Here is a 26,862-nt window from a genome sequence, read left to right on the forward strand (position 1 = left end):
GGCTAGAAAGGTCAAGCTCACAAGAATGGCAAATTTGGATCATGGAGGGAGGCTTCCTGATTAGAAACCGCAAATCTGCACAAAAAATCACCCAAAACCGCAGTGAATTTCAAAACCCTAACCTTGATCTATTAACAACTGATCAGTTACAAGCTGAATAATACTACTGAAACCTGCATTTTGAACATAAAAGGCGGCGTTCTTTCTTCTAACATCGCGTTTTATGACATGTGTGCTCGGGTAGGCTCACAAATCAAAATTCTGAGAAAGTGACCTACTCTGATCTAGTCTCTCCGATCGTGGTTGGGGCGCATAATTGTGGTCATAATTGCCGCCAAGAAACCGGAAACTAAATGGGAAAAACCAAAAGCAAATCAAATACCAAATCCGAAAGAAACGGCTGTAATTTTTCCAAAAACCGAAAACCAAATGCTAGTATGAACCTTTTTATCCAAGTAAGCGGTTTATTTGGTGGCATTTGACGATATCGGTGAAAATAAGCTTAGTGAAATTTTGCAGTCTCCCTTTAAGAGGGGGACATTGGGGGTTGCCGAACACCACATTACCGCACAAAAAAAATCGGCAAATATCACCATACCGCAAAAGAATTCGGAAAAAATTGCAATTTCATAGTAAGCCTGTATGGGTGGCAGATTCGCTTTCGATGACGTAGGACCGTGGAAAAATGACACGGCTTTAGACTGGTTGTTAAAACAGTCAAATTGTAAATTAAAATGTGTGACAAAATAAGACTGTTTCAGGTTTCGAAAAAGTTGAAGGATACGTTTTTATACCGACTATCGTCAACCAAAAGGCTAAGAAAACACATCCCATGGGCTTGGAGAATACCGCAATACCACAATTTACGATTAAAATTACCGAAATTCCGCATGAAAAATTGGGCAATACCGCAAACCGCAATGTCCGTCTTCTTTAAGGATAAAGATATCGAAGAGGACGAAGACTGCGGACACTAGAAACGGTTACGGATCATCTAACAAGTAATTGCATGTTTTCTTGTGTGTTAACAACTTGTTAGAAAGTCCTTAACGTAATCAGTTTCAGAACATGCATGTTTCAAGGTTGGTCCTTACCCGCTCTCACTCTCAGTCGTTTTTTATTGAAACGGTTAGACGTCCGGGTAAATGATTTTCATAACAGAGCACTGGCACGAGTCTGATGATTGGTTGGCCGATTTCGGAAGAGCCCTTCAACCTTTGACGTCATCCACAAAAACCGTGGTATGGTTCGTGCGGTTTTCCCGCGCTTAGATTTGTTTACTACGTATGCCGCAATGTGTGATTATCTGTGATGATAAAGCGAGGGAAAGGGAAACCACATTGTGTTAAGTTAAATTGGTTTAATTAATTGTTACAAGGTGTATTGGTGTGCTCAGTTCTCTATAAAGCTTATTAACGAGTGATCCAACTTGCATAAACATAAAAGCCTTACAATAACAGGCTTGAAATATTTGCTGCGATATGGCGCTTACAAGTCAACAATATGGAAAAACACTTGGGAAAGTGAATTGCTTAAATAGCTCTTTACCTAAAATGGAATTAGATGTTATGTTTACATGTTGTATTGGCTGGTCTCTATGAGGAAGTGACAATTATGTTGTTATAATAAGTTCGAACGTACGATAAAAACAGAGATAGTTCTCGAATCGATCTCGAAGTATAATAGGAGCAATAGAAATTGGAAACGCTTTAAACACAATGAAGACGGTATTTCAGCTACCTGTATGAAGAAGTCTTGCTCGAAAACGTAACCTGCGTCTATTGTAGATGAGAGGTCGCGTTAACTGATGATTTTCTGAGGGCGTATTCATTTCAAATTTCTCTCACGAAGCTGATATTCACGCAAAATGGAAATATTCAAGATAGAATTTACCGTGATAATTATGTTTCATTTGACGGTTGTCACGATATCAGAGGAGTTAGAGATTTTCCGAACAAGAACGCCTGGAGAAGATGGCTGGAGACATGGCACAGATTCGTTCCAGATTCCTTCTTCGTTATGCAACCAAGATGGAGTGAATTGTGTGCAATTCAGCGCCAAAACAGGACAACAATGTTTTTGTTCATGCTCTAACGCCGATGCCACTTTCTTGTTCGACAACAATAATTGGAAATGCTTAGAAAACGCACATGTTCGCAGACAGTTAGGTAAGTTAACAAGTGTATTTAATGAAAAATAAAATCTTTCTTTTCTATACATAATACCTAAAACGTAAAATTATTTTAAAGTATTGTTGAGCGCCTTAGGTTAAAAGGTGTTATTTACGGAGGTGATACTGTACTAGGTAGTTTTTTTGAACATTTTTTGGATTTTTAAGGTGGCTATTTCGTGAAGGTACGTGTTCGTTCAAGAGGTTTGATATTGTTGTATTAAAACAATCTGGTCTTGTTATCAAATCATGAAAAAACTTCTTTATAAGACAGAAATAAAACCCCTCGTTGTTAAAGCTAGCTTCATAATTATTTTGGCAGATGAAAAGCTCAGCCCACCCCGTAAGCCTTTTGAAACTCAGATTAATTTGGTTCCACTTTAGTATGAAATGATAGAAAGAACACAATATTTCTGGAGCAAGTAAGAAGAAGTAAATATGAAAATCGTTGTTGTTTGATGTTTCCCTATTATTCGTTACCTTGTTGATTGACACGTAGGATTATATGAAAATCTTTCCCACGTGGCCGAGAATTCACTACACATAAAAGGATCATTTTCAATTCTAAACTCAAAGATCCTATGTCATTTGCGCGGGACCCTCGTTTAATCTTCTAAGTATGCATTTTTCGTACGAAACTGACTCGACCTGTGACAAATAGTGTATTTAAACGATAATTTTAAATTGTTAAATGCGCCAGATGGTAGAAAATTGTCTCCATACGTTTTGGGGTTACTACCCCTTCTTCAGTGGAAACGAAGCGGAACACGAGTTATATGCGCTACATAGTCGCACGAAATTTCTGTTAGAGATTTCTATGTTTCTGTGAGAAATAGAACAATTAACGCTTAAACACACGAAAGAAGTCAAATGCGTTTTTCAATAATTTATCGAAAATCCAAAATTAAATTTAAAAAGTGTATTGTATTTGTGCTGTAAAAAGAGCGAAATAAAACAGTTTCTAAACGAAGATTAAAATATTTCACAACTTAATTCACAGTTGTTTGTTCAGTAAGAGGCTTAAATCATAAAATCCGTTTCAACCTCTTTGGCTAAAAGAGGTTGTGCATCACCATGGATAATAAATACACAGTAGAAACCACAAGTTCGGAGAAAAAGGGTAAAATTAGAGAGAGTTACCGTCACATGGGAAAAGGGATATTGGTTCAATAAATCGGGAGCTTCGAGGAACCGAGGGTTCCAGAAATCGAAATTCTAGCTACTGTATTTTATTTAGGCGCCATCTTGAAATTAAATGCTTGGAAATAAAGTCACTTTTTTTTTAAATTTTAGTTACATGTAGTGTCATAATGAAGCGTGACCTGATGTCATTTTCTCATAGTCAATATTCATTTATGTTGAGTTTTAATGCAATCTACTCTAAAAATTAAAAATTTAACGCTTTTTAATATAGAAGATAACACCTTCCATAAAATTGCGTTTTCTTTTTAGTTTATTCATGGACATTCATTCTTTGACATTTATAAGACAAGAATTATTAAGCTCCTTAAACTGGGCAGGAAATGCCTTTTTCGTGATTTTTTAAGTAATTTACTTCTTCTGGTATCTCATTCGACAGATTTAAGATCTTCATGCCTTTCATAACTTTTTATTTTAATATTGATCAATGGTGAGCCAAGAGGTGCTCAAAGGAGGTCGAGAGGGCTAAAAGGAAAAATGAATTTTTCTTGTTCCAACAAAGGGGAGGGGGGTGGGGGAGGGGGAGTGAAGGAGGGCTTTTTCTTCCTGAAATACGGAAAGGGAGGGGGGCAAAAAATGTTCGGCTCCTCTAGACCTTCCCTAGATGCTCCTCTTTTGATTTAAAGATACCTTAGCTTTTGTAGGATTGATCAAATGATGAAACTAATTAACAAATGCAATACAGAAAGACTAAATTTGTAACGTTCAGTAAGTGTACACCACTCAAAAGGGGCAAAGGTCGTTGTGTAATGGTCTTGGACACAAAAAAGCTACATTTGTAATATTCAGTAAGCTATCACCTGCACCACACAAATACTATACTTTGCAACCTTTACAAAGGGGCCCCTTCTCATTAGAGGACACTGACTCATTGCCATAAAAACACAATCACTGCATTTGAAACCTCCAATTAAAGAGGACATCTTTCATTAACCAGGGATATTGAGGCGCAGTAGACCTAAAGAAATGAAATGAAGATTTATTCAAGTGTCAATGATATTACTCGTTTTTATTCTGCATGAAACTATTTGACCCTAAACTAGAATATATCATCATACCATTATAATTTGTTTTGTTCTTAAATGTTTGACCAAATCTAAATTGATTTCAATGGTATTTAGCTTAAAAAAGTAATTGGGGACTTTATTTACACATTAAAATATATCTTAGCTACATAAAGTTAAAATTATTTACAATTTAATTAAAGAAAACCTTTACTACATAGATAAATAAATAAAATGTAAAATGTACAATTTATCAGGCGGCCTAGGAGCATATTTTACATTTGTTACACTTAATTATCTATTAAGAGTGTAAGGTCTTTTCTCTAAATACTCTTAACATTTAACATTTAGTTTCTCCCTATAACTATAACCTACAGATTGCCTCTTCCAGGTTATTTCACTGTATTGTTCTTGACTGGAGTGATTAACATTTTCATGACTTTAACTAACTAAAACACGTGATATGTATTTATTTTGCAGGGTACGACTCATCACAATTTATCGTTTTTGATTCTGAGAGACTGCACAACCCGTTACGATTGTTAAACATCAACGACCGCAAAAGAATATCTTTATCGCCAGATTTGAAGAACTGTCGAGTAAATGTGGAATCTTCGTGGCTTATTGGATGCAATGGTTCCGAAACATTCAACAATAACTCGAACGTATTTACAATCGAACCTGATGGGGATCCTGCAGATTCACCGCCTTACTTTCTTAAGGTGAAGCTGAATTAGAAGAAAACTGTTGGCTTTCTATATACGATGGGAGGCACTGTGACCTTATAGTTAATGCGGAGTTGGGCTTCAAATAGAGTATTATAATTATGGGATAAAGGAGCTATATTTCACGGGGTTTTCGCATATTTTCAGTGTAAACTGTTATGGAATAAGTGGTAGGCAGCCTAACCGATGAAAAATATTTTCTTTGAAATTGACATCTAAAGGAAGATATACGGTAACCTTAATTTGAGGATAGAAATCAAATTTTGGCTATTAATATCGATTTTTTTGCAAACGCGCGGAAAAACTTGAAAAGTTTAGCTTCAAATTTTCAAATTGCAATCTATTTCCTGACTAGCTATCTGCAGCCAAAGACGCTCATCGTTAACAGTTTCAGTGTGCTAACATAGCAATTACTAATAAACATTGACCATTATTTTTAGGTTTTCTTAGACACAAATGATAATTTTGGCTGTTCAAAAAATCTGTTAAAATCCTTGACAAAGCCCCTTTAAAGGCTCAGCAAGCTAGGGACGTTTGTCGTGTTCCTGCATATATATACTACTAACTGGCTAAGAACTCATGCTATAAGGTAAACTGGTACAACTATACCCGCCTGGCTAAGCGATAAAATAGGTGTTAATAAGTGCTTTTACAGGTATTAATAATAAGAGTAATAATTAATAAACTTAAATATTAAATTTTCATGAAATGAATGAAATGATCCTTGCAGTGTGTAAGCAATTCAACGAATTGTTTTTTAAGCCTGAAAAAAAATTCAAGGCTAAGTTTTTTTTCAGGCTGAAAAATACAATTAACAATTAGACTACAAGCTCGAGTTTTTTATGAGCGAATAGTCAACGAGGCGCAGCCGAGTTGACTATCGCTTATAGAAATCGAGGGCGAGTAGTCTAATTGTTTTAGTAGAAACTCTTAAAGGACTGCAGTCCAAAAACCTACAATTTTACTTATTTATAAGCCAAAAATGAAAAAAAAAATTAATCTTTAAATGAGCAACGAGCGCGCTATCGTTTTCTTTCAGCAAATAGAAAACAGTGGGAGAACCAATCAGATTCGCGGATTTTCAATAGAACACAGCTGAGTTTCTACTAATTGTTTTTATTACTTATACACTGCGAGGATCATTTCATTCATTTCATCATTAATTTTATTCGCAGTTCACATATATGTCTTTTAAATGTTGTCTTTTTGTAAAACTTTCAATTGCGCATAGCAAATTTCATTCAGAAAAAGTGACAGTCATTCATGTTGCAGGTTACCGGCAGTGCTACAGAAAACACCAAATTGTTAGAGGGACGAATAATCAAGCTGGGAATCGTTTGTAACGACTCAAGATCTAGAGAGGAAAACCGTTGGTTGCTGTTTAAATTTGTGGGAAGCCTTAAATGTAAGTTCCATTTCTGAACACCATTAATCTGATCATCAACAATTTGATTTATTTTTGTTTTGTTTTTTTCTACGGGCCACCACCAAATTCTTTTCCTATTCATGGGGTATTGGAAGGGGGGGGGGGGGGGGGCGAGGGGGGTTCTTGCAGGAGTTCTTTACTTTACTAGTGATTGCAATTTTAATAATTTCAAAATGAGGTGATGAGGTGGGGTTCTACTGTATTTACTAACTGTTTAGTAACTAGTCATGGCATTGTTTGACTTGATACAATTTTTTTGAATATCTTGACGTAAACCTTTATCTTGGGGACTGAAGCCATTGCATCATTTGGGTAGTTCAACCCGTTATGTTTTATCATTTTAGGTTTGGCACCTACTTTACCACCCACAGTCACTACAAAACCACAAGACAGAACTGTGAAATTATTACCGTCAAAAGGACCAGGAGTAGTTGGGAACACGGTAATAGACCTGAAAATAACGCACAGTCCTTCTGCACTTTCTACGCCTGTCATCTCTATCACAATTCCGACTGGACTTCTTACTCCAACGACCGTTTCCGATGTTCGACCGACAGTCACCGATGTTCGACAAACAGTACGTCTTTCGCCTTAGAGCGAAAGAGCGGTTTTCAATTGAGCGTCGAAAAACCAAAACCAAAGTAATTACCGTCTGGCCAATCGTAAAGGACGCAGAGCAATCCATTGTCCAATCAAAACTCAAAGCAATTACACGAAATGCGGAAAAAACTTGCGCGAGCAAGTCACGATTGGTTTTGGTTTTACTTATGATTGGTTAAGAAAGTGGCGCGAGTTTTTTAAGCCAATCACTGAGCGTAGCAATGCAAAACCAAAGTAAACGCAAATTACTTTCGACACTCAAGTGAAAATGGCTCTATGAGCCGCCCATGGGTTCAAATCTATTGGAAACGTAAATATAACTCCCCCGAAAACTCTTTTACACTAAACCACCAAAATGATTTTATCATTTACATTGTTTATCTACATTTCACTGACATGTATGTTTGCTCTGCCAGTGTAATGCATTTAATATCACAATCTCAATGATGTATCTCAGGCAGATCGATTTTCAAAAGTGGTTTTCATGAATCAAATATGAGAACAGGCCTATTTCAGTATATTAAAATTTCAAATTGGCCCATAGCCTTAGGGGAGCCGAATGAAACAACAAACTTAATGAAATTGAGGTTCATGGAAAAAATAATTTCTTTTCACTGAACAACTAAACCGAAACGTTTAGTGACTTTAGTGAGCCTCGTTGAAATTTTGCAGTCAGTTTTTACACATCATTTATGCTTTGAGGACAAACTTTGTAACTTCATTTAGTCTAGGGTAATGTGAAAAATTAAATCATCACTTTCTCAATACATTATTCCGTGACATGTACCTCAGTTCAAGTGTAGATTGTATTAGTATATACTCAAACAACGGATAGGGTTTTGGCGCGCGCTGATTGGCTACTCAAACTCCGAATATCCTTTGCTATTCACCTCCGAGCAACTCGCGTTCGAAAACTGTACTTGTTGACTGTAAAAACTAGTCCAAAATCATCCTTTCGAGCTGTATTATTTCACTGTTTGAGTGTATACTAAAACAACTATCCACCTCAGTGTCGGTGGCTAGTGGTGGATATTACCTCGCCGCTTCGCAGCTCGGTAAAAATCCACCACTAGCCACCTCCACTTCGGCGAATAGTTGTTAACTATTTCTTCTCTTATCTGCAGGCTCCCACTCGTACTGGTCGTGATCAGGGTACAGATGATTCCTCTTCCTGGGGCCTCATTGCAGGACTTACCGCTTCCATTTTATTCGTTATCATTATCGTTGGCTTATTGGTTTATCGACGCGTCAATTCAAAGTAAGTTAGTTTTGAGTCATGCATGGGGATAACAATAAGCAACATAAGTTTACTTTAGAATGTTCCTCCACAATGCCTTCGCTTTATATCTTGGGGTCGATTGTGTTAAAGGAGCTACGACCGACCGAAAGCGCTTCTTGATAAATATAGCCTTTAGCCTGATCATGACACTCTTCTTCCATAACATAACATAACATAATTTGTGCTTTAAGGGGAACATTTTTTGTAATAAAGGGTTGTTCTTGCCGACTACCTTCGAGAAGCTGTGCTACACTTTTTTTAAAGTTGATTCTGTTGCATACAAACTGCAACCCCAGACACAATTCTTGAACAATTCTTGTGACACTTATTTTTCTCACTTGAAACAGGAAAAAGTATTTAATAATTTTCCCCCTCCCTTTACATGGTTGTGTAGCGAGAAAAAAAGAACAACAACAACAACAAAAAAACAAAACAAAACAAAAAACCACTACCATTTGTGGTTGCGCACGGCAAAGTCACGTTGTTGTAGGTGATTCTATTATATACAAACTGGTCTTGTAGAGAGACTAAGTCACGCTGTTTGAGGTGATTCTGTGATAATGTCACGCTATCCAGGGCGATTTTTGACACCTACAAGATCACGCTGTTTTAGACAATACTAGCAAAGCGCGTTCCAAAGCCATCATGCCTTGCGAGACTGGACTGCTTGTTACACTACCCATAATGCTTTAGGTCCCTGTTCGTTGAATCATGTGTGTGAGCCATCTTGTGTCCTCTCAAATAAAGCTCCATACATAAGCGTCATACGTTTTAATGACTTATTTCAAATCAACTTTTTAAAATTTTTCTTGTCCACAGCAAAGTCAAGCAGCCCCCGCCGTTGCCTACCAAAAGTGTAAAAAGAACGCGAGAGGTAAGGAGTGGTCACAGTACCTTTCATTGGGTTTTTCTGGTCACGTGTCCTTTCAGTCTCTAATTCTATCTACTGCATTTTTCTCAGAGCACAAACGAGGTGAGCACGCAATCACGCGCATCTCACGAGCCAGATGGCGAAGATGGATACAGAGCCCTCGATATCAGACATCCATGTAAGTAAACAACAAAAACAACATTAACAAACAACAATAACAACAAAGGCAATGACAGGAACAACTAGGATCTCCAAGGGGGTTTAGAGCTCCAGAGCCCCCCCCCCCCCAAAAAAAAAAAAAAAAAAAAAAATTCCGGGATCTAGGGCTCCTTCCCAAAAGAAAGGGCTCCGTGCTATATATATGACAAACATACTCAGGGCTCCCCGTTCTGAGGCAAAGGGCTGAAATTAAAGAAACCAAAAGATAGGGCTTTAGTTTTCAGAAAAAAATTAGAGGCTCCAAGGCACCAACCACCTCGACCCCTTTGGGACCCTGAACAACAACACCATCACCACCACAATCATAACAACAACAACTAAAATCAACAGCAAGACAACTTAACTGTAACGTATAGTATACATACATCAGCTGCGCGTTAAAGGAACACCGATATAAACGCTCTGACACTCAAGATTTCTCTTTATCAGTAGATTTTACCCATAAAAACACGAAGTCAATCTAATACATATATTTAGGAGGGGTACTCGTTACGATGATTTTTCAACTCATAATTTTTTGTTTCTTCTTCAGCGATTTACGCGGCATCTTATCAAACTCCTTCTCATGACAACACAAGGCCTGTGTACGCTTCCCTGAACTTTCCTGTGGGACGTGATACATCTGGCCGTGGGGAATCCCTGGATTCAGCTGTATATAATGATCCTGATTATGACATCCACTTGAGGTCCAAAAATAAGGGTCCAGGTAAAGGGCCCATAAGACTAGAACAACCTGTGTACGATGCCATGGAAGAGCTATCACTGAGAAGAGCCAAGGGACCTGTTCAAGATAGTGATAGTGACACCCTGCCTGAGTCAGACCCAGAGCAAGAGAAAACTTTGGCGCCTTATCTTAAACGTTCAAAACTACCAAGCCAATATTATAGCATGTCTTCAGCAGATGCAATTTTTAACACGCTGGAAAAATCTTATCCTGATGAAACAAAGGAAGCCAATGATCCCGATTACACGAATGTACCGGTATACCACGTTCTCGAGAAAGTGCCTCATCCAGGGGTCCACGCAAGTGTTAAAGGATACAGCACCAGAAATATGTAAGACCCAGTGTATAACGTTCCCAAAGGTCACGACTCAAAGTAGACAGACAAACAAGGTGGCCGTGTGTACGTACCAAGAGGACAGAATGAACTAGACATTGTAATGATTAAAAGCTCAATGTAATATATTACGAACTAATTTAGTCATATAAACAGTACCGTCCCGTTTATAGACGTGAAGATCAATGAAAATAAATGATTGTGTGGCCAGAAAGGATGTAGCCTGCGAATACTCATACGTTTCGGACGTAGTAGCGGGAGCGACGAGAGGCGGCTGCACTCGCGCAGGCTAGAAAGGATGTAAATAAAAAAACTCACAGTAGTTACTAGGTGTTTTCATTTTGGTTCACCTTTTTGACTACCCATCGAGAAACCTTTCAGTTATTGTAAAATACCTCTTAAGGTAATTTTTCCAGTAGTAAAGACAAAAATTTAAGGCTTTTTTTAGCATCCAAGGCCTTGTTGTTCAAAGGCTGTCAGCCATAACGCTATCCATGAGATAAATTACTGTCCAGTAGAAAGTGTTAAAAAAAACTACGCTATCCACTGATTAGCGTTATCCACCCTTTAAAAACCAGTAACAGTTCTCTTTGAGGTCAACCGAGCGCGTTTCCTTATTCAAATGTAAATGTCATCACAATCTGTGTGGGTCGGTCGGCCGACTTTTCTAAACACTTTGTTGGTTTTAAACTTGCAGATGATAAAAAATAAAGTAAATTAACGGTCATAACGGTTGATGTAGCGCTAAACTTCAGTGGGTAATTTACTTTAATGAATTTCATTTTGTAAAACATGTGACCTCAGTGTTTCGTTTCCAGAACCCACTGAGGCAGCACATCAGTCTCTTTTAAAAGCACCCATCTATGGATGACTTTTTGATACTTTGATAAAGCCTTCCAACTTATTTTGTTTTTTCGGCAAATGGTTCACTTCCCTGGTTTAAATGTTTCGATCAATTATGATTGTTTGCATTATTGAAATATGCACATTTTGTTCATCATCTGTTTTCTCTTGGCTGACATTCTTATTGTTCCTCGACTTCCTCGCATTTAAATTTGGTTTTTACGTCCATTTTTAACGGTCGCTTCTAAAGATGTATGCAGAAGCATACCAAACGTCGAGTAAAAAGGTACAATTTTTTCCAACAATGAGTTTGTTCGTAATGATTATCATCGCAGTTTGCGTGTTAGGGCAATTTTGAAAGTGTTCAGCCCGGGCTAAAATTCTCCATGTAGTAGCAACAAAATTCCAGCCCGGTAAATCGGTCTGAAAGGGCGAACTGAAATTCGCCATATAATCGGGCCCTTAGGGTCTAATTACATGGCGAATTTCAGCCCAAGCTGAAAATTCAACCCAGTTTGCCGGGCTGAGATTTCAGCTCGGCTTCCGGAACAAACCTTTTTGAAAAGACGTTTGCGATTACAATGTACATGATGTAAATTTTATCCTGGGCTGAAATTTCCAGCCCAGTTTTTGAAACCGGGCTGGACTGTCTCAGCCCGGGCAAAAAAGCTGAAAAACCTCATGTGATCGCATTCAAATTTCAGCCCGGGCTGAAAAGTGAGCTTACGGATGTGCAGTGATGGTTTTCAACGAAATAAAATGGCTGCCACGATAAGTTTTCAGTTTTAAAGTGTTCAACCCGGGCTGAAATTCGCCATGTAATCGCAACAAAATTCCAGCCCGGCAAACCGGGCTGAAATTTACCATGTAATCAGACTCTTAGTTCTTGTTAAGATTTTTTTGTTTAAAAATTTGATGACGTAAAATTCAAAATTTCCATTTTGGGTCTTGCCACTTTCTCGCGCTTTGCTGTATTTCCCATTGCCGCCTTTTAATGACTTCCTCGTAGCAAATACGAACGTCTAACTTTATTCAGTTTAAATATATCTCGGCTTCTACAAATAGTAACGCTATACGGAAGCCATTATTCACTGCAAATGGTGGCTCATGGCAAAAATAAACCTACTGGCCTAGGCCAGTATTTTCTCATTTTGCAATTCAATCTTCGTAGTCAGGCAAATCTCAAAACTAAAATAAATGTTTCAAAAATTTGTTTCTAGTCTTGTTACATTCATGATGAGGAAGGTTTGTTTCTCAGTTGCTAGGTAATTCTCAATGCCCTTGTCTTTTAAAACTGCTCTGAATAACACACCTAATCGTACGCTTCAGTGACATATCAAGCAAGTTTGATTGAGTCACACGTAGTCAGCCAAAAAACTCAGGTGGCGAGCGCACTGAATTGGCCTAATAAGCTTCCGACGCTTGCCAACAATGAACAATAAGTAATTTTCCGTGTCCAAATTCAGCCATAAATCCGGGAAACTCAGGACAGCAGACAAACCTTCTGAATGGCTAATTGCGAATTTGGATTCGGTAATACATCATAATAAATTATGCCAAGGAAGTCAAGAAATACCTTGTCTATATATGTTGGCTCTGAATACTGGACTAATTCTCTCTTATTAGTTCTCATATCAGAAGCATATGCGTATAAGGCACTTTTAAATACCCTATATAAGCATAGGCTTTTTGAAAAAGTTAAACTAAAGCTGTTGTCTAATTTGTTTCATTTTGTTAACAGCATTTTCAGTTTCTAATGTTTTTTTTTTGTTTAATTCAAACCGTATCTAAATAGTGTTTACAACAGCACAAACTAAAGATAAAAGGCTTAAAACCGCAATATTCTTTGCGTTCAACAAGTAAGCAATATAAAAACAAAGACGTAAATCGATTAAAGAATACTTACACGGTAACAGGAATCAACCGTATATTTACGTGCTGTCGCGTGCATGTTTCCCGCGGAAGTGATTTGGTGGTCGTTCTTTATGGTAATTTCGGACGTAATATGAACAAAGATAGTTCTCGAGGCATAACAGAAACAAAGAAACATTGCTGTTGACTTTATCGGTGAAGGAATGTCAGATTCTTCAGTGTGCGAAGGCGTTTAGGTTCGAAACTTTATTTGAGCTGTGTGTCGATGAAGAGAGGTGTTTGATCGATATTTTTCTAAGGGTGTATATATTTCGAATTTGTCTTGAGGGTCAGTATTTTACTAGAAACATGAAGATATATAAGATCAAGTTTACGGCGATTATTACGATGCACTTCATTGCTTTAACGTTATCGGAGGTTCTCGAGATTTTCAGAGAGAGAGCTGATGGAAATAATGGATGGACAAAAGGCACAGATACGTTCAAGATTCCTTCATCATTGTGTAACAAAAACGAAAGCGACTCCAAGAATTGTGTAAGATTCAACGCCAAAGCTAAAAGTGTAAGTGGTCAAAGGTGCCTCTGTTCATGCGCCAACGAGAAATCTACTTTGATGTTCCATAATAAGGAATGGAGATGTTTGAAGAACAGTCGTGTGCGAACCATACTAGGTGAGTAAAATTTTTCTCGTGTATTGAATTAATGGATTTTTTAGTTGACTTTTCTCTGCAGCCTGAGGTTAACACCGACCTATTTTAAAATATGGAACTTCTCTTAAGAATTAATAGTAGCCTGCTAGCAGGCACACCTTTTCTTATTTACCCTGGGTCACAGAAGCGGCGACGCTTGCTCACAGGCTATAAGAAAACAAGCCCTTAAATTTAGGCACACTACATACAGCTTATTAGGGTCCACTATGGCGTGAAATATGATGCACGTCGACTTGACTAGCTATGTGAACAATGAGAAAAATGCCCACAAATATTATGATCATCCAACTAAGGGATTTATTATTCTACTGCATAAAATCCCAGTTGTCTAAGTTTCTACGTTTTCAAATCTTTTCAATGTTGGTATGCAGTGTGGTGTTTCGTCAGTTTTTTTTTTTTTTTTTACTTTCGATCAAAAATAGACTGTTTGGTCAAACCGGATATACTTTACAACGGTTTTAATACGCTCGATGCATATATTGTGCGAGTTCAGTTCTAATATACTTATATTGCAAAATGACGCGCATAGTGGAATTATAAATCAATTTAACAATCGTATATTGACTTTAACTTGGAAGATTTCGTTCAGGTATATAAAAATATCTTAATTTCAAGCTTAAATATCATTAATAAGCCTTATTTTGGAAATCGATATATTTTATTCATTATATTACCTTAAAGGGCTATCTTATATTGCTATCTTAATTAATCAAGTCTATATTAAAAAAAGAACAAACGGCGTTAAAATCAACAGGAACTTACTATCCTAAATAGTAGTTGGATAGATAGAAATACACTAACAGGATCTTACGACGATAATTCTGATACTCTAATTTTTTCCAATAATGTAACTGGCTATTAAAGAAGCTTAAAGCTCAAACCTTGAAGGAAAAGTATCATGGGAATTTGGATTGTTTTTTGTTGAAACTGTGTTATAATACGTCACTTGTTTCGAAAACAATTCTTGACATCGAGAGAAATTAAAGATATCACTCGAATTGTGTCAAAATTCTTGAATGAGGAACAAATAATGATCATTGCAAGCGTATCTGGAAACAAAAATGTGAGAAAACAGAGGCTGACTTTTTCAAGTTGGAATTCATTTCGACCCCTTATCATCATCTATGGCCAAAGACACTCGTCGACAGTTTTAGTGCACTGGGTGGTAATTTATAACAAACCTGGGCCACGATTTAAAGGTTTCTGTTAACACTAGAATGTTTCTTAGTTTTTGAAATTACACAAAATCCCCGTGCTCATGGATACATAATTAAGAAAGATAGACGAATGAATCGAGACTAAAACTGTGTACAAAAATGCCTTAAAAACAGAACATTAAGACGAGAATTGTTTGTAAAATTAAAGATTATACTTTTTTGTTTTTTTCTTGATAACAAATTCTAGAGCTTTAGAATTTTTAGGCTTTTCTTCTTCAATAATGATTAAGAAGGATCTTCTTGCGGAGGAATGCAAAAAAAAGCAGGGCTTGCATTGCCAGTACCTTTTGTTTACTGCCACTAGGTAGGACACAGTAAACGACGACGCTGTCTTAAGCCGCGTTTACACGAGCAATTTTTATGTGACAAATATATTTTATCGTGTAGATGACACAACAATTATTTGTCGGCAGTCCAAAGTTTAGTGCGCCGGTAATGACCTTGGACAGCAGAGATACGCAAAGAGATACGCGTGCACAACACCAAGTGGGAGACTGGGGACCACATATGCTGACGCAATATTTGCCACATTTTATGTGACGAGTTGTCTACAAGAGCAATTTTTCGTACATGTATGTGACAATTTTTATTTGTCACATAAACGCTGACACGCCAGCTTCTCAGGCAACAAATGTATTTGTCACAAAAAAAAAACAACATTTTTTCTAATATACACAGGCAAATAAAAATTTTCACATAAACATTTTCACATAAAAATTACTTCTGAAAACGAGCTTTTTTAGAAAGGGAGCTCTGTGTGTGTCATGATTCCAGCCACACTACATTGTAACGTGCAGTAAGGGTACATCTCACATAAAGGAAACACCGAGTCACAGTACCAGCGACAAATATGTGCTGCACTTAGGGTACATCAAACATGGGGACTGTCACAGTGTTCCGTAGTGATACAGACATCTCGTTAATGTAGACATTTTCCATAGCTGAGTTGCCCGTATTAACGATTTTGACTGTTTCGTCCTGTGTAGTTCCTGAGTAGGCTTTCTAGCTGATCGACAATAGTTATTTTCTTACACATGGTTTACTTGTTCATAGGGAAGAATTACATCCATTTTATCAATGAGAACAAAGACGATGAACTGCGTATGTTAAACATAAGCGATTACAAAAGAGTGTCTTTACGGCGTGGATGGTATAACTGTCGTCTTATTGAAGGATCGTCCTGGTATATCGGATGTGATGGTTCCGAAGTTCCATTCAGTAGCAACCTGTTCACAATACAGAGAGACGCTAATCATAATTTCCCTTATTTTCTTAAGGTAAGAAAATCTTCATCTTATTTATTCATTTTATTCACCCTTTCTTTCTGTTTTATTTCTCATGTGCCTGCTCACACTCAAGTAATGTAATTCGGCCAGTGGTATAAGCTAGCCAATTTAGCCATTTACATGTACCTTAAAAATTCCTTAAAAATAATTAACGATTTTGGAAAGTCATGTAGACACCTTGTTATGTCGTCAACTAAACTCAGATAATCTCAAATAGATAAGGAGCATCAGGTTTTTGAATCAGATTAATCTTTTGTTTACAGGTTAACAGGGGCGTATCAGAAGCCGATTTTTTAAGGGGACGAATCCTCAAGCTGGGTATCCGCTGTACTACTAATGCTAACCGCAAATTGACACGGAAGTTGTTATTCAAATACGAAGGAAAACTCATTTGTAAGTTCGATTTCTCTTTTATACTTTCATGTATGGTATTGTTGTGTAATTTTCTTTTTGATGTTAATTAATTATAAGAACAGAACACTTTTAATCATTACATTTAATTTATTATTGTAGGTTCAATATCAACGCCCACTGTGCAGCCTTCACTTACAACAAATCTACTGAATGTAACTTTGACGTTATCGCCATCGACAATAACAAGTTTAAGAACAACTACATACGTGAGGAATAGTGGAACAAATAGTTCCCCATCAATCTCTGTCAACATTCCGACCGCCTCAAGTATTTCAAGGACAGTCTCTGTTTCTTCAACAACAGTCTCGGATACTCCATCAACGGGTCCCGAAATTTCACCCACGATTCCCGATACTCCAAAAACTGTTCCCGATGTTCGGTCGACAGTTTCCTATACTTCACAGTTTGTCTCCGTTTCTCCAAAGACCGTCTCCAATGCAATCCCGACTGTCTCTGATACTCCACCGACCATTTCCGAGGTTCGATCGACCGCCTCGTATACTCCACCTTCGAATTCGACACCAGATGCAACGACAAGCTCCTCTTCTGAGGTAAGAATTTTTATCTAATGTAAGAATAAAAATTAAAGGTTAAGGTGGGAGTAAACGTGAATTTGAATGGAATCTTATAAGTTCTAAAGAAGGGGTAGAAGGAAATTATTTTTGGAACACCACCAGACAGTTGATCCTCAACAGAAGAGCACCCAGGTTGTCAGGGGACTTTACTCCAGCCTTAAAGTAAACTAGATTATGTCACAACCTATTAGAAATAATTTGAGAGTGCGATAAAAATCATGGCAAGTGCACAAGCTTTCGCAGTTGCCGCGTTTGTAAGCCATTTTTGTTTGAATAACTACGCATGCGCCGGGCTGACGTAATCCCATGTATAATCTTCCTGTCATATAAAACTTATTTGAGTTTCGATCATAAAGGTAGAGCACTGACGGGAAACGTTAAAAGTTCCAGTCAGGGGGGGAAAGAAACGAGGTCTGGGACCGAGCTGCGATGCTCTCACAACTTGCAACGCGATCAATTCACGATGTAGTCAGCGGTTTTTGGACGATGATGCAACGGGCAATCTTTTCCCGCGAAATGGAAGCTATGGCAATCGCGACTACCATGCTGTAGAATCACTTATTATAAAGGGGTTCAATTCTCTTAACTAAAAATCTAAAAGCAGTGTTTATCCGAAAATTTCGTCATCTTCGTGTAGTTTTAAGAACGCAGAATTTTTTGATGCCGTGCTACTTTTCAGTGCTGAAATGCAAATGTTTGTACCACGATTTTCAACTGGCCCACATGGGGATTGTAAATGAAGTAAAACAAAGAAAGACCAAGTCAACAAACAAACTCGAAACAATAGAGTAAGAACAATAGCTCCGACTGGCGCGGGAATATTCGATCGCCACGTTTTCATTACCATTTCCGTGATAGTTTTTATTTCATAACAAACACCACATATTGACACCAGGAACCTTTTCGGAGAAATTTTCGCTGCTTTAAAGACAAAACTTAGAAAGCCTTTGGAAAAATTTCCGCACAGGACCCTACATTTATTATGCATGCAGAATAATTAATTATGCATGCGCTCTATTGTCTTTTTAGACGATGGCCAACTCCCATGTTATTGTTTTGGCAAGTTCACAAAGAAAGGAGCTGCTCATGCGCCTTAGAGACATCCGCTGACTACCGCCCCGATGATTGCTTTGCAAGTTGTGGGAGCATCGCTCAGATTTCATATAAGAGAATGTATGGGAAGTTGCTTCCCCCCCCCCCCCCCTGGTTCCAGTGCTATTTTGCATTGGTAAAACAGATAACAAAAATAAATTGCCAATCAGTTAGCTCATTCTTGTTCTTGAAGGCAATGTGTTAATTTTTCTTGTCTCCAGATCCCTGCACGTCCCAGTCCTGGCAGTGAACGGAGAACAGATGACAATTCAACTTCCATGGCTCTCATCGCAGGAATAAGCGCCGCTGTTTTTGCCATTGTTGTCATTGTTGGTTTCCTGGTTTATCGACGTCGCTACTCCAAGTAAGTGAATTCTGCGTTTTTGACTCAAAAGATAAAAATAAACTGGTAACAAATCATGATCATATTTGCCGCAAAAATCAATGGGTTAACGTTAAATGTGTTTAAACGACTGGTAGCAGAACCGTGGAATACGGGACGGTAAATTCTATGTCACTATCACAGTGCCTTTTTCTAATTTTTATGCTACAGAAACTAATGCAAAACTAATGTTTTGAGTGAAGCAATCTTGCATCCGATGACGTCGTTGTTTTATTTTTGTTTACTGACAAAGTGGGGCTGGAACAAAAAGTGTTTATTTGATATTCTATAAAGCTTACTTGGTACTAGGCTACATTTAAAACGACTAGGTCTGTCAAAGATTTAATACCTGTACATTTTTGAACGTGCATCAAAAGCCTAGTAGTAGTAAGTGATGGGTCTGACAAATACCACTTGGGTAGTAGTCGTTTTTTTTGCCGGTGGGCCCTAAAAGCCGATTTTACCCCCCATTTTTGTGGGCAAAAAAAGCAAGAGAGAGAGAGTGGAAGCATGCCACGCCCGAGCGAGCAAAGCTCGTGGGTGCGCAGCACTCACACAGGGAGAGCAGGGTGGGAGGGAGAGCAGGGTGGGTGGGGAAGCGCGGGGTGGGGGGTGGCGTGAGCGCCGCGAGCGGTGGTATGTCAATTGAACAAATGTGACTACTGAGTACATGGCTCGCAGTGATACCTCGTCTGCCGCGAACAAAGCTTTGAACTTAATGGATGCACCGATTCCGCTTAGAGTGCGAAGGAGATTGCGCAGCCCGTTGCGAGCGCAAAAGTATCCACTAAAACCACCTCGGCGCCGGCCCCGCGAGGAAAAAGAGAGGAACATCCAAAGGGAATTTGACCCTTTTCTGCCGCACGGAAACCGGGAGGTAACAAATTATCAGAATGAGATTTTGAATCTCTTTGATGTTGCGGAAGACGAGGGGGAGGAGGAAAAAGTGGCCGGCGTTTTATTCGATGGCGTTTTATCAGAGGTTTGGAAAACGATCTTACACCAAACTTTATGCAAAAAATCCGAGAAAACGTAGGCACAGCGTTTTATATCAAGCATACTTACTCGTATTGGTTGCGCAACATCGAAGACGATACGGTTATTGCTTACTACACCAACAAAGGCTCACCTTGGATTAACAGGCTTTCTGAAGCGAAAAAGTGGTTGACCGAACAGGAGACAAAACGCCTGGCCTTTGACAATATCAAAAGACCTTCCACAAAGTGGGTGTTTTTTGAAGCTTTTTTGATGCTGAAGTAAAGGTTGTGCTTGACCGACGACCTCTGTTAGGCACGGGACCCTTACCATGTTGGCTTCGCAATCTTGCGCATGGCAGGTTGCTGGTTGCGCTGGACACTTATCAAGATAATTTGTGTTTGTGGCGTTGTCTTGCTGTGCACCGAGGGGCGCGTTTTGATCGAAGCACGGTAGCAGCCCGACGGCTTGCAAAGAGTTTTTACAAACTCGGAACTGAGCCGATCGACTGCCCCAAAACATCTCTTGATGAATTGGATAAAGTTGAAAGGCATTTGAACCTGGGCACAGATTTTTCTGATTGGCTCGGCATCCGAGTTTACGAGCCTATGCGTGAAAAAAATGGGGAAGTTGTATGGCACTTAAGAAGAAACTCACCCGCCAAGCTGACGAACATTTTGACAATTGGCATTTATGAAGGGCACGCGTTTGTAATAAGAGATATTGAAAGGTTGGCCAAGACGTTTGCATGTGCCCATTGCAACGCAAGATTCACAAAAGCCAACCACCTGAAACGGCATCATGAAACGTGCAGCCAAGGAAAAACAATAATTCATTGCCCAGCCGAAAAGGTTGAAGAACCGCAGACAAGCTTTGAGAAGGCTTTTTATCCGAACCACCGAGCTTCCAAAGAATCGCTTTGCTGGCTTGACCAAGAAGCCAAGCGGCGTAAAATTCACATACACCACGCAATGTGCGGCCACGGTGGCGAGCGTTGGGTTGGGGGTGCGCCTGTTGACGGGTTTGACCCCATTACCAAAACGGTATTTCAATACCACGGTTGTCATTGGCACGGGTGTCTGAAATGTTACCCACAAGATCGTGGTAAAATCATATGTCGTGGCCAGACGCGTCAAGACAGGTTTTTAGCCACAATGAAACGCTCAAGTTGGCTACGACTGACTGGCTACCGTGTGGTTGAGGCCTGGGCGTGCGAGGTAGGGGAAAACGAGCTTGACGCGCCGCGGGCGCAGACAAAAAGCTATCCGCACGCGATTTTGTACGATTTTGAGGCGTATGGTGACAATAAACAGAGAAAAGAACAAACGTCAGCGCTCACGACCGAAAACACACATGTGCCAATCTCGGTAAGCATTGGCGACACCCTTGAAAGAGAACCCACCCACATTTGTGAAAGAGACCCGGCGGAGCTGGTCCGCAAGTTCATGGAAGAGCTGGAGAGACGTGGAAAAAACATTCGGGCCCAAGTAAGAGCGGAATTTATGCCAAAAGACGTTGACCTGCTTCCCAAAGCGCAGCGTCAAAAAATTGAGGAATGGTGCAACCAAGTTCCTGTAGTTGGGTTCAACTCGGGCAGTTACGATCTGAATTTGATCAAAAATTACTTTGTAGGCCGCCTTGCCGACACAACTGGCAAAGTCAGAGTGGCGAAAAACTGTAACAAAATCATGTTTTTGCTTACTCCGAGCTTTCGTTTTCTTGACATTATTAACTACCTTGGGCCGGGGACAAGCTATGAAAAGTGGGTAAAGGCTTATGGGAGCGAGGCCAAAAAATCGTGGTTTCCTTATGAATGGTTTGACACGCCCGAAAAGCTTGATTATCCAGGTTTGCCAGATTATTTTATTTGTCACCAACCGGGCACGGCTTGCCAGCCTTGGTATTCAAAGTTGAAAAACTCTTTTGTGCTAAAACTTTCAGAATGGAAAGCTTGTAAAAAACTGTTTCGAGAAAAGGGCATGCGCACCTTCGCAGACTGGCTGCGTTATTACAATAATCTCGATGTGACTCCCGGCCTGGAAGCTCTTGAAAAGATGAAAGCTTTTTACACTGAAAAGAGGATTGACATTTTTAAAGACGCAGTTAGTATTCCCGGAGTAAGCTTACATTACCTGCTCAGAGGATCTGTTGAAAGAGGGGCGGAACTTTACTCACCTGGTAGAGCCGCGTACGAAATGCTGAAAGAGGCTGTTGTTGGCGGGCCAAGCATAGTATTTACGAGGCACCACGAGGTCGGCGTCACAAAAATCAGAGATCACCAGTACTCTGATCCGCATCTTTGCAAAAACATTGTTGGCTACGATGCGAATGCCCTTTATCTGTCAACAATGTTGCAAGACATGCCCTGCGGAAAGGAAGAAGTCCGCGACTTCACAGGAGGCCTTCAAGAAGTGTGGGCGAAGGTGCTGACGAAAAATTTGAAAGGAGAATATGCAGCTGATGTGGCCAAATGGTTTGGATTTGCAGAAGTAGACATAGAAATTCCAAAAGAGCTGTGGAAAAAGTTTGAAGAGATGCCGCCATTTTTTCACAATAAAGAGGTCCCAGGAGGGCTTGTCCCACAACACATGTATGAATACTTGAAAAGAACAAAAAGAAATCGCGGAAATGGTAAAAAGCTCGTTGGAGCCCTTTCTGCCAAAAAGATTCTTTTGTATGCTCCACTGCTGCGCTGGTATGTGGAACACGGGGCAGTAATTACTGCGGTGCACCGAACGATTGACTACGAACCGAAAAAAATCTTCAACTGGTTCGTGGAACAAGTGACAGAGGCGCGAAGAACAGGTGATGTTGAGAGGTGCAAGGCCTTGCTGGCAGACGTGTTTAAGCTGTTGGGAAACAGCGCTTACGGGAAGCTGATCGAGGCCCTTGAAAGGCAAACAAACGTGATTTATACGAAAGACGAAAAAGTGGTTGACCGAGCTCTGCGAAGCGCGTATTTTAGCGACTTAGATGAAATTGGGGAAGCGTACGAGCTGGAAAGCCGCAAGCCAAGAATAACGATCAACAGGCCTTTTCAAGTTGGGATCGCGGTTTACCAGTTGGCGAAGCTGCGCATTTTGGAATTTTACTATGACTTTTTGGATAAGTATGTTGATAGAAAGGACTTTGAGCTGATTCAGATGGACACGGACAGCTGCTACATGGCCATTTCTGCTTCGAAGCTTGAGGACATCGTAAAACCAGAGTTAAAACAAGAATTCGAGGCCCAAAAAAAACAATGGCTGGCTTGGGACAAGTGGAGCGGCCGCACGCCCGGTCTCTTCAAGCTGGAGTGTGTGGGTAGCCGGATGATTGCTCTCTGCCCAAAGTGTTATTTTATTGAGGAACAAGATGGAGAAAAAAAGAAGTTCAGCACCAAGGGTATGTCAAAGGCGCAAAACGAAGTGACTTGGCAGCGTTTTAAGGCCGCTCTTGAAGGCAGTGTGGATAAAGCGAGTAACAGAGGCTTCCGTATGAAGAAAGGAAAAATGGTAACTTACGAGCAGGAAAAACTGGGTTTGAGCGCCTATTACGACAAACGTTGGGTGCTTGAAGACGGAATACATACCGAACCGATTGAATATCACCTTTAGCTGGCATTGACTGGTGGAAGGGAGGTATTAGGAGGTACGGCGAGCAGCTCCTCGCGCACAAAGCCGCGCTTGGGGCCGTCTTGCAAGTAATACAGAACAGGTTCGTTCGGTTTCATTACAGCTCTTTCAAGCGAAAAGACTTTTAAAGACCAGATTGGATCGGTGGCACGTTTCTCCCCACCTTCTAACTCACCCGGCTGGTACAAATACCTAACATTCACGAAGGAGGGGAGCTTTTTTTCGCTCTTACCAACAGGCCTCAAATAAGGAGTCGACGGCTTGGTAGCAATGGCTTTCACTTTAATAGCTTCTGAGGGTTTTTTGCCTGTTAGCCTTGTGACTTCGTTGTTCAGAGCGGCAACAACTTCAGGAAGCCGTTTCACCCAAGCAGTAGAACGCTGGCCCTCAGGGAGCCGCATTTCAACGGCGTACTGGTGACCGAACAGGCGCTCTGCCAGAGTGCGGTTGAAACGTTCAACAATGGCTTGATCTCTGTGAATGTTAACACGCCCGCGTCTAATATAGGTTTTGTGATTTTCCATTTCTTTGGTAACAGCTCCCATGAATTCGCGACCAGGGTCAACTTGAAGCATCTGTGGCCATTTTAGTGCACTTCGCCTGTAAATTGTCTGAAAACCTTTTGCAACCTCAGTTGAATCTTTGGAGGTCAAAGGCTCGGCCTCTTTGTAACGGCTGGCAACGTCAACAACAGTCAGAGCGTATTTGTAAACTTTTCGCCCTCGCGGCAGTTTGTCGTGTGGCAGAAAAAGAAGGTCCGCCTGGTGGACCGCGTTTGGAGTAGAAACATCGAATTTTGGGCGAGGAACGTATCGGGGTGCCGGAAGGTAGATCTGCCAAAGGGCCTGCTTAACGAGCCACTTTTTTGCGGCATCTTCGGAAACCTTGGCGGCCTCGGCTAATTTTTTTATCGCGGCAATTCCTTTCCAGTAGCCCTGGGGGCTATAGTAGACTTTTGAGATCTTTGCATCCATGCGAGCACTTCGTGCGTGTGTCACAACGTGACTGTGTATACAAGAAAAAAAGAAAAGTTTAAAGAAACCGAAAGGCAGCGTACCCAAGTGCAAGCGCGCCAGCGCCAACAAACATCAGTTCACCTTGTTTCTGCTGCTCACTTGGCTGATAAAAGTCAGAGAACTTGGGTTCTTTCGGAGGAATCATTTGTTTGTCAGGATGTGCCTGGTTGTAGAGTTTGAAAGCGTAGTCAGTGTTTGTGAAGTTCTGTTTGGCCTGCTCTTTTATTTCCGCGTTGGTTTGTATCCAGTCGAGGAGCTTGGTGCGGTCTCGAGAGTATTTAGCGTAAGCTGCCTGGTAAGCCTCAAGAGCTTTGTCGTGCCTTTCTTTTTCTTTCAAAGCGGCGTCATCTCCGCCACCCAAATATTTGGCAAGATAGTTGCCGCCAATGAAAGCAGCAGCGTTCAAGATAGCTCCGCCAGCCATAATCGCTACGCTTGCCATTGTGTGTTTTTGTTCTTATATTATGATATTTTTTTTTAATTGGTGGGGAGAATTTTCTGGTCCTCGAGATACTGTTTAAGTGCAACGCTGCCAGCCATGACGGCTGTGAACTTTACATAGTTCATAAAACTGCTGCTTGGGTCGGATGTAAAGTTTTCTTTTACAACTTTTTTGGCAGCCCAGCCGATTCCGGCGGCAAGGCCAGTGAGAGTCGCGGCATCCATGAGTGTTTTTACGAGTTTGTTGTCAGACATGGTGTTTGTTATAAAATAAAAATAAATATTTAAATTGAAAAATAATTTTATGAATTCTTTTAATCTCATCAAAGAGTTCTAATAAAAAAAAAGTTAATTGCTGAAGTCAGAAAGTAAAACAGAAATCACTTTCTTAAAGACTTTCGCTGGTCAAACCAACATCATCAACCGCAGAATTAAAGATTTTTTGCATTTCAGCAAACACCTTGCCTTTTGTTTGTTCAATCATCTTTTTTCTTTTTTCTTCATTTTCTATTTCTTCATAATCTTTTAAAAGCATTCTTAAATTCCAATGCCACCTGTTTAAATTTTCTGTACATTTTTCAGCAATTGCATAAAATTTTTTTAATTTTTCTGGTTCTAGCCGGTTTAAATAGGCTTTTCCCTCATTTAAAACAGCTGTTGCTCGTTCCTCATCTTTTTCAAAGCAATTTGAAAGCATAGAAAGCACAAAAAAGTTTCCAAAATCCATTGGCTCAGGCACAGTGTATGGCTTCGTGTCTGTCATCATGTCGGTCATCGTGTTTCGTTTACTTAAAAATCGCAAATGTTTAAATGAAATTTATTTAATATTTTTTTTAATCCATCGGACGGATTCCTCTTTTTGAGCCATTTTGGCTTGTTGGTTGCGGAATTCTAGAGCCCGTTTGGCGCGTGTCTGAAGAACGCGTTGCAACCCTTCCAATACTTTCTGCTGTAACTGGTGTGTCATCAGTTATAAGAGTTGGCGGAGCTTTAAATGTTGGACTTCTTTTTTCGTTTATAAAGGCTTTTATGTCTTCGCGTTTCACATAAGTTGTAACGATTGCAACGCCGATACCAAGCAAAGATATCCATTGATTTGTGGTGAGACCGCTTGATTGCGGCTGAGGCTCGGTCGGAGCTGGTTCCGTTACGTCCGGTGGTGTTACATTTCGCTTTGCAGCAGCAGATTTCTTTTCCTTTTCTTTTGCAATTATTGCAGCAGCCTCGACAGCAGCTTTTTTCTGTGCTTCACGAGCCTGTTTTGTTTTTTCAGCCGCGAGCTTGCCAGCAGCCACTCTCTTTGGATTTTTGGCAGGCTTTGTTGCTGGAGTTGTTGAAGTAACTTGTTTCTGTTCTTCTTGAGCGATCGGAGTTTGTGATTCACGTTGTTCGATCTCGGCCATTATTTAATGAGAAAAAAATAATATTTAAATGAAAAATGCTCAGCAAACTTTTTTGGTCAGCAATTTCTAAGCATTGTCCAGTAATTACTTAGCATTTTCTTAGCATTTCTCAGAAAAATCTTCAGTAGTTAGTGTTTCAGCGCCATGGCGCTGGGACTCAAGAGTCCCTTTGGCTTGCAACTTTGTCAATTCGTTTAAATCAATGTGCTTTGTTGTGATGAGCGCAGCATTTGCAACGGCAAGAAATCGGCCGCATTTCAAAGCCAGACCGCCTGCCAAAGTGGACAGCTCTTTACTGATAATGTAGTCGTTTTTGAGTTCCTTTTGATAATCATTGACGTCCTTGATATTTACGGCCTTACCAACGACTTTGGTAACAAGAAAAATAAAGCTGTCAATCAAGCTGTCGGTTGTTTTGGATCCAACGTATGCCTCATATCTCTTTAAGTACTTTTCAACTTCCTTATCTGT

The 26,862-nt window shown here is 39.9% G+C and overlaps 1 protein-coding gene across 1 annotated transcript; it reads left to right on the forward strand.

The window, feature by feature from the left end:
- Positions 1-1,640: 1,640 nt before the first annotated feature.
- On the forward strand, positions 1,641-10,830 carry LOC144628416 (uncharacterized). The gene is made up of 8 exons (XM_078486515.1): positions 1,641-2,168; positions 4,855-5,096; positions 6,372-6,504; positions 6,870-7,102; positions 8,250-8,383; positions 9,224-9,278; positions 9,366-9,453; positions 10,027-10,830. Exons 1-8 carry the CDS (start codon positions 1,868-1,870, stop codon positions 10,551-10,553), a joined length of 1,713 nt encoding a protein of 570 aa, XP_078342641.1. The 5' UTR covers positions 1,641-1,867; the 3' UTR covers positions 10,554-10,830.
- Positions 10,831-26,862: the final 16,032 nt, after the last annotated feature.

Source organism: Oculina patagonica, chromosome 10, assembly GCF_052425735.1.
Source record: "Oculina patagonica isolate OP01 chromosome 10, crgOcupat, whole genome shotgun sequence".
In the NCBI taxonomy this organism is placed as follows: domain Eukaryota; kingdom Metazoa; phylum Cnidaria; class Anthozoa; order Scleractinia; family Oculinidae; genus Oculina; species Oculina patagonica.

Bases quoted from the DNA above. Each gene is read 5' to 3' on its own strand.
- LOC144628416 (XM_078486515.1), top strand. From the start codon at position 1,868: ATGGAAATATTCAAGATAGAATTTACCGTGATAATTATGTTTCATTTG. The intron at 2,169-4,854 runs GTAAGTTAACAA...TTTATTTTGCAG, and splicing joins ACATGTTCGCAGACAGTTAG to GGTACGACTCATCACAATTT. The intron at 8,384-9,223 runs GTAAGTTAGTTT...TCTTGTCCACAG, and splicing joins TATCGACGCGTCAATTCAAA to CAAAGTCAAGCAGCCCCCGC.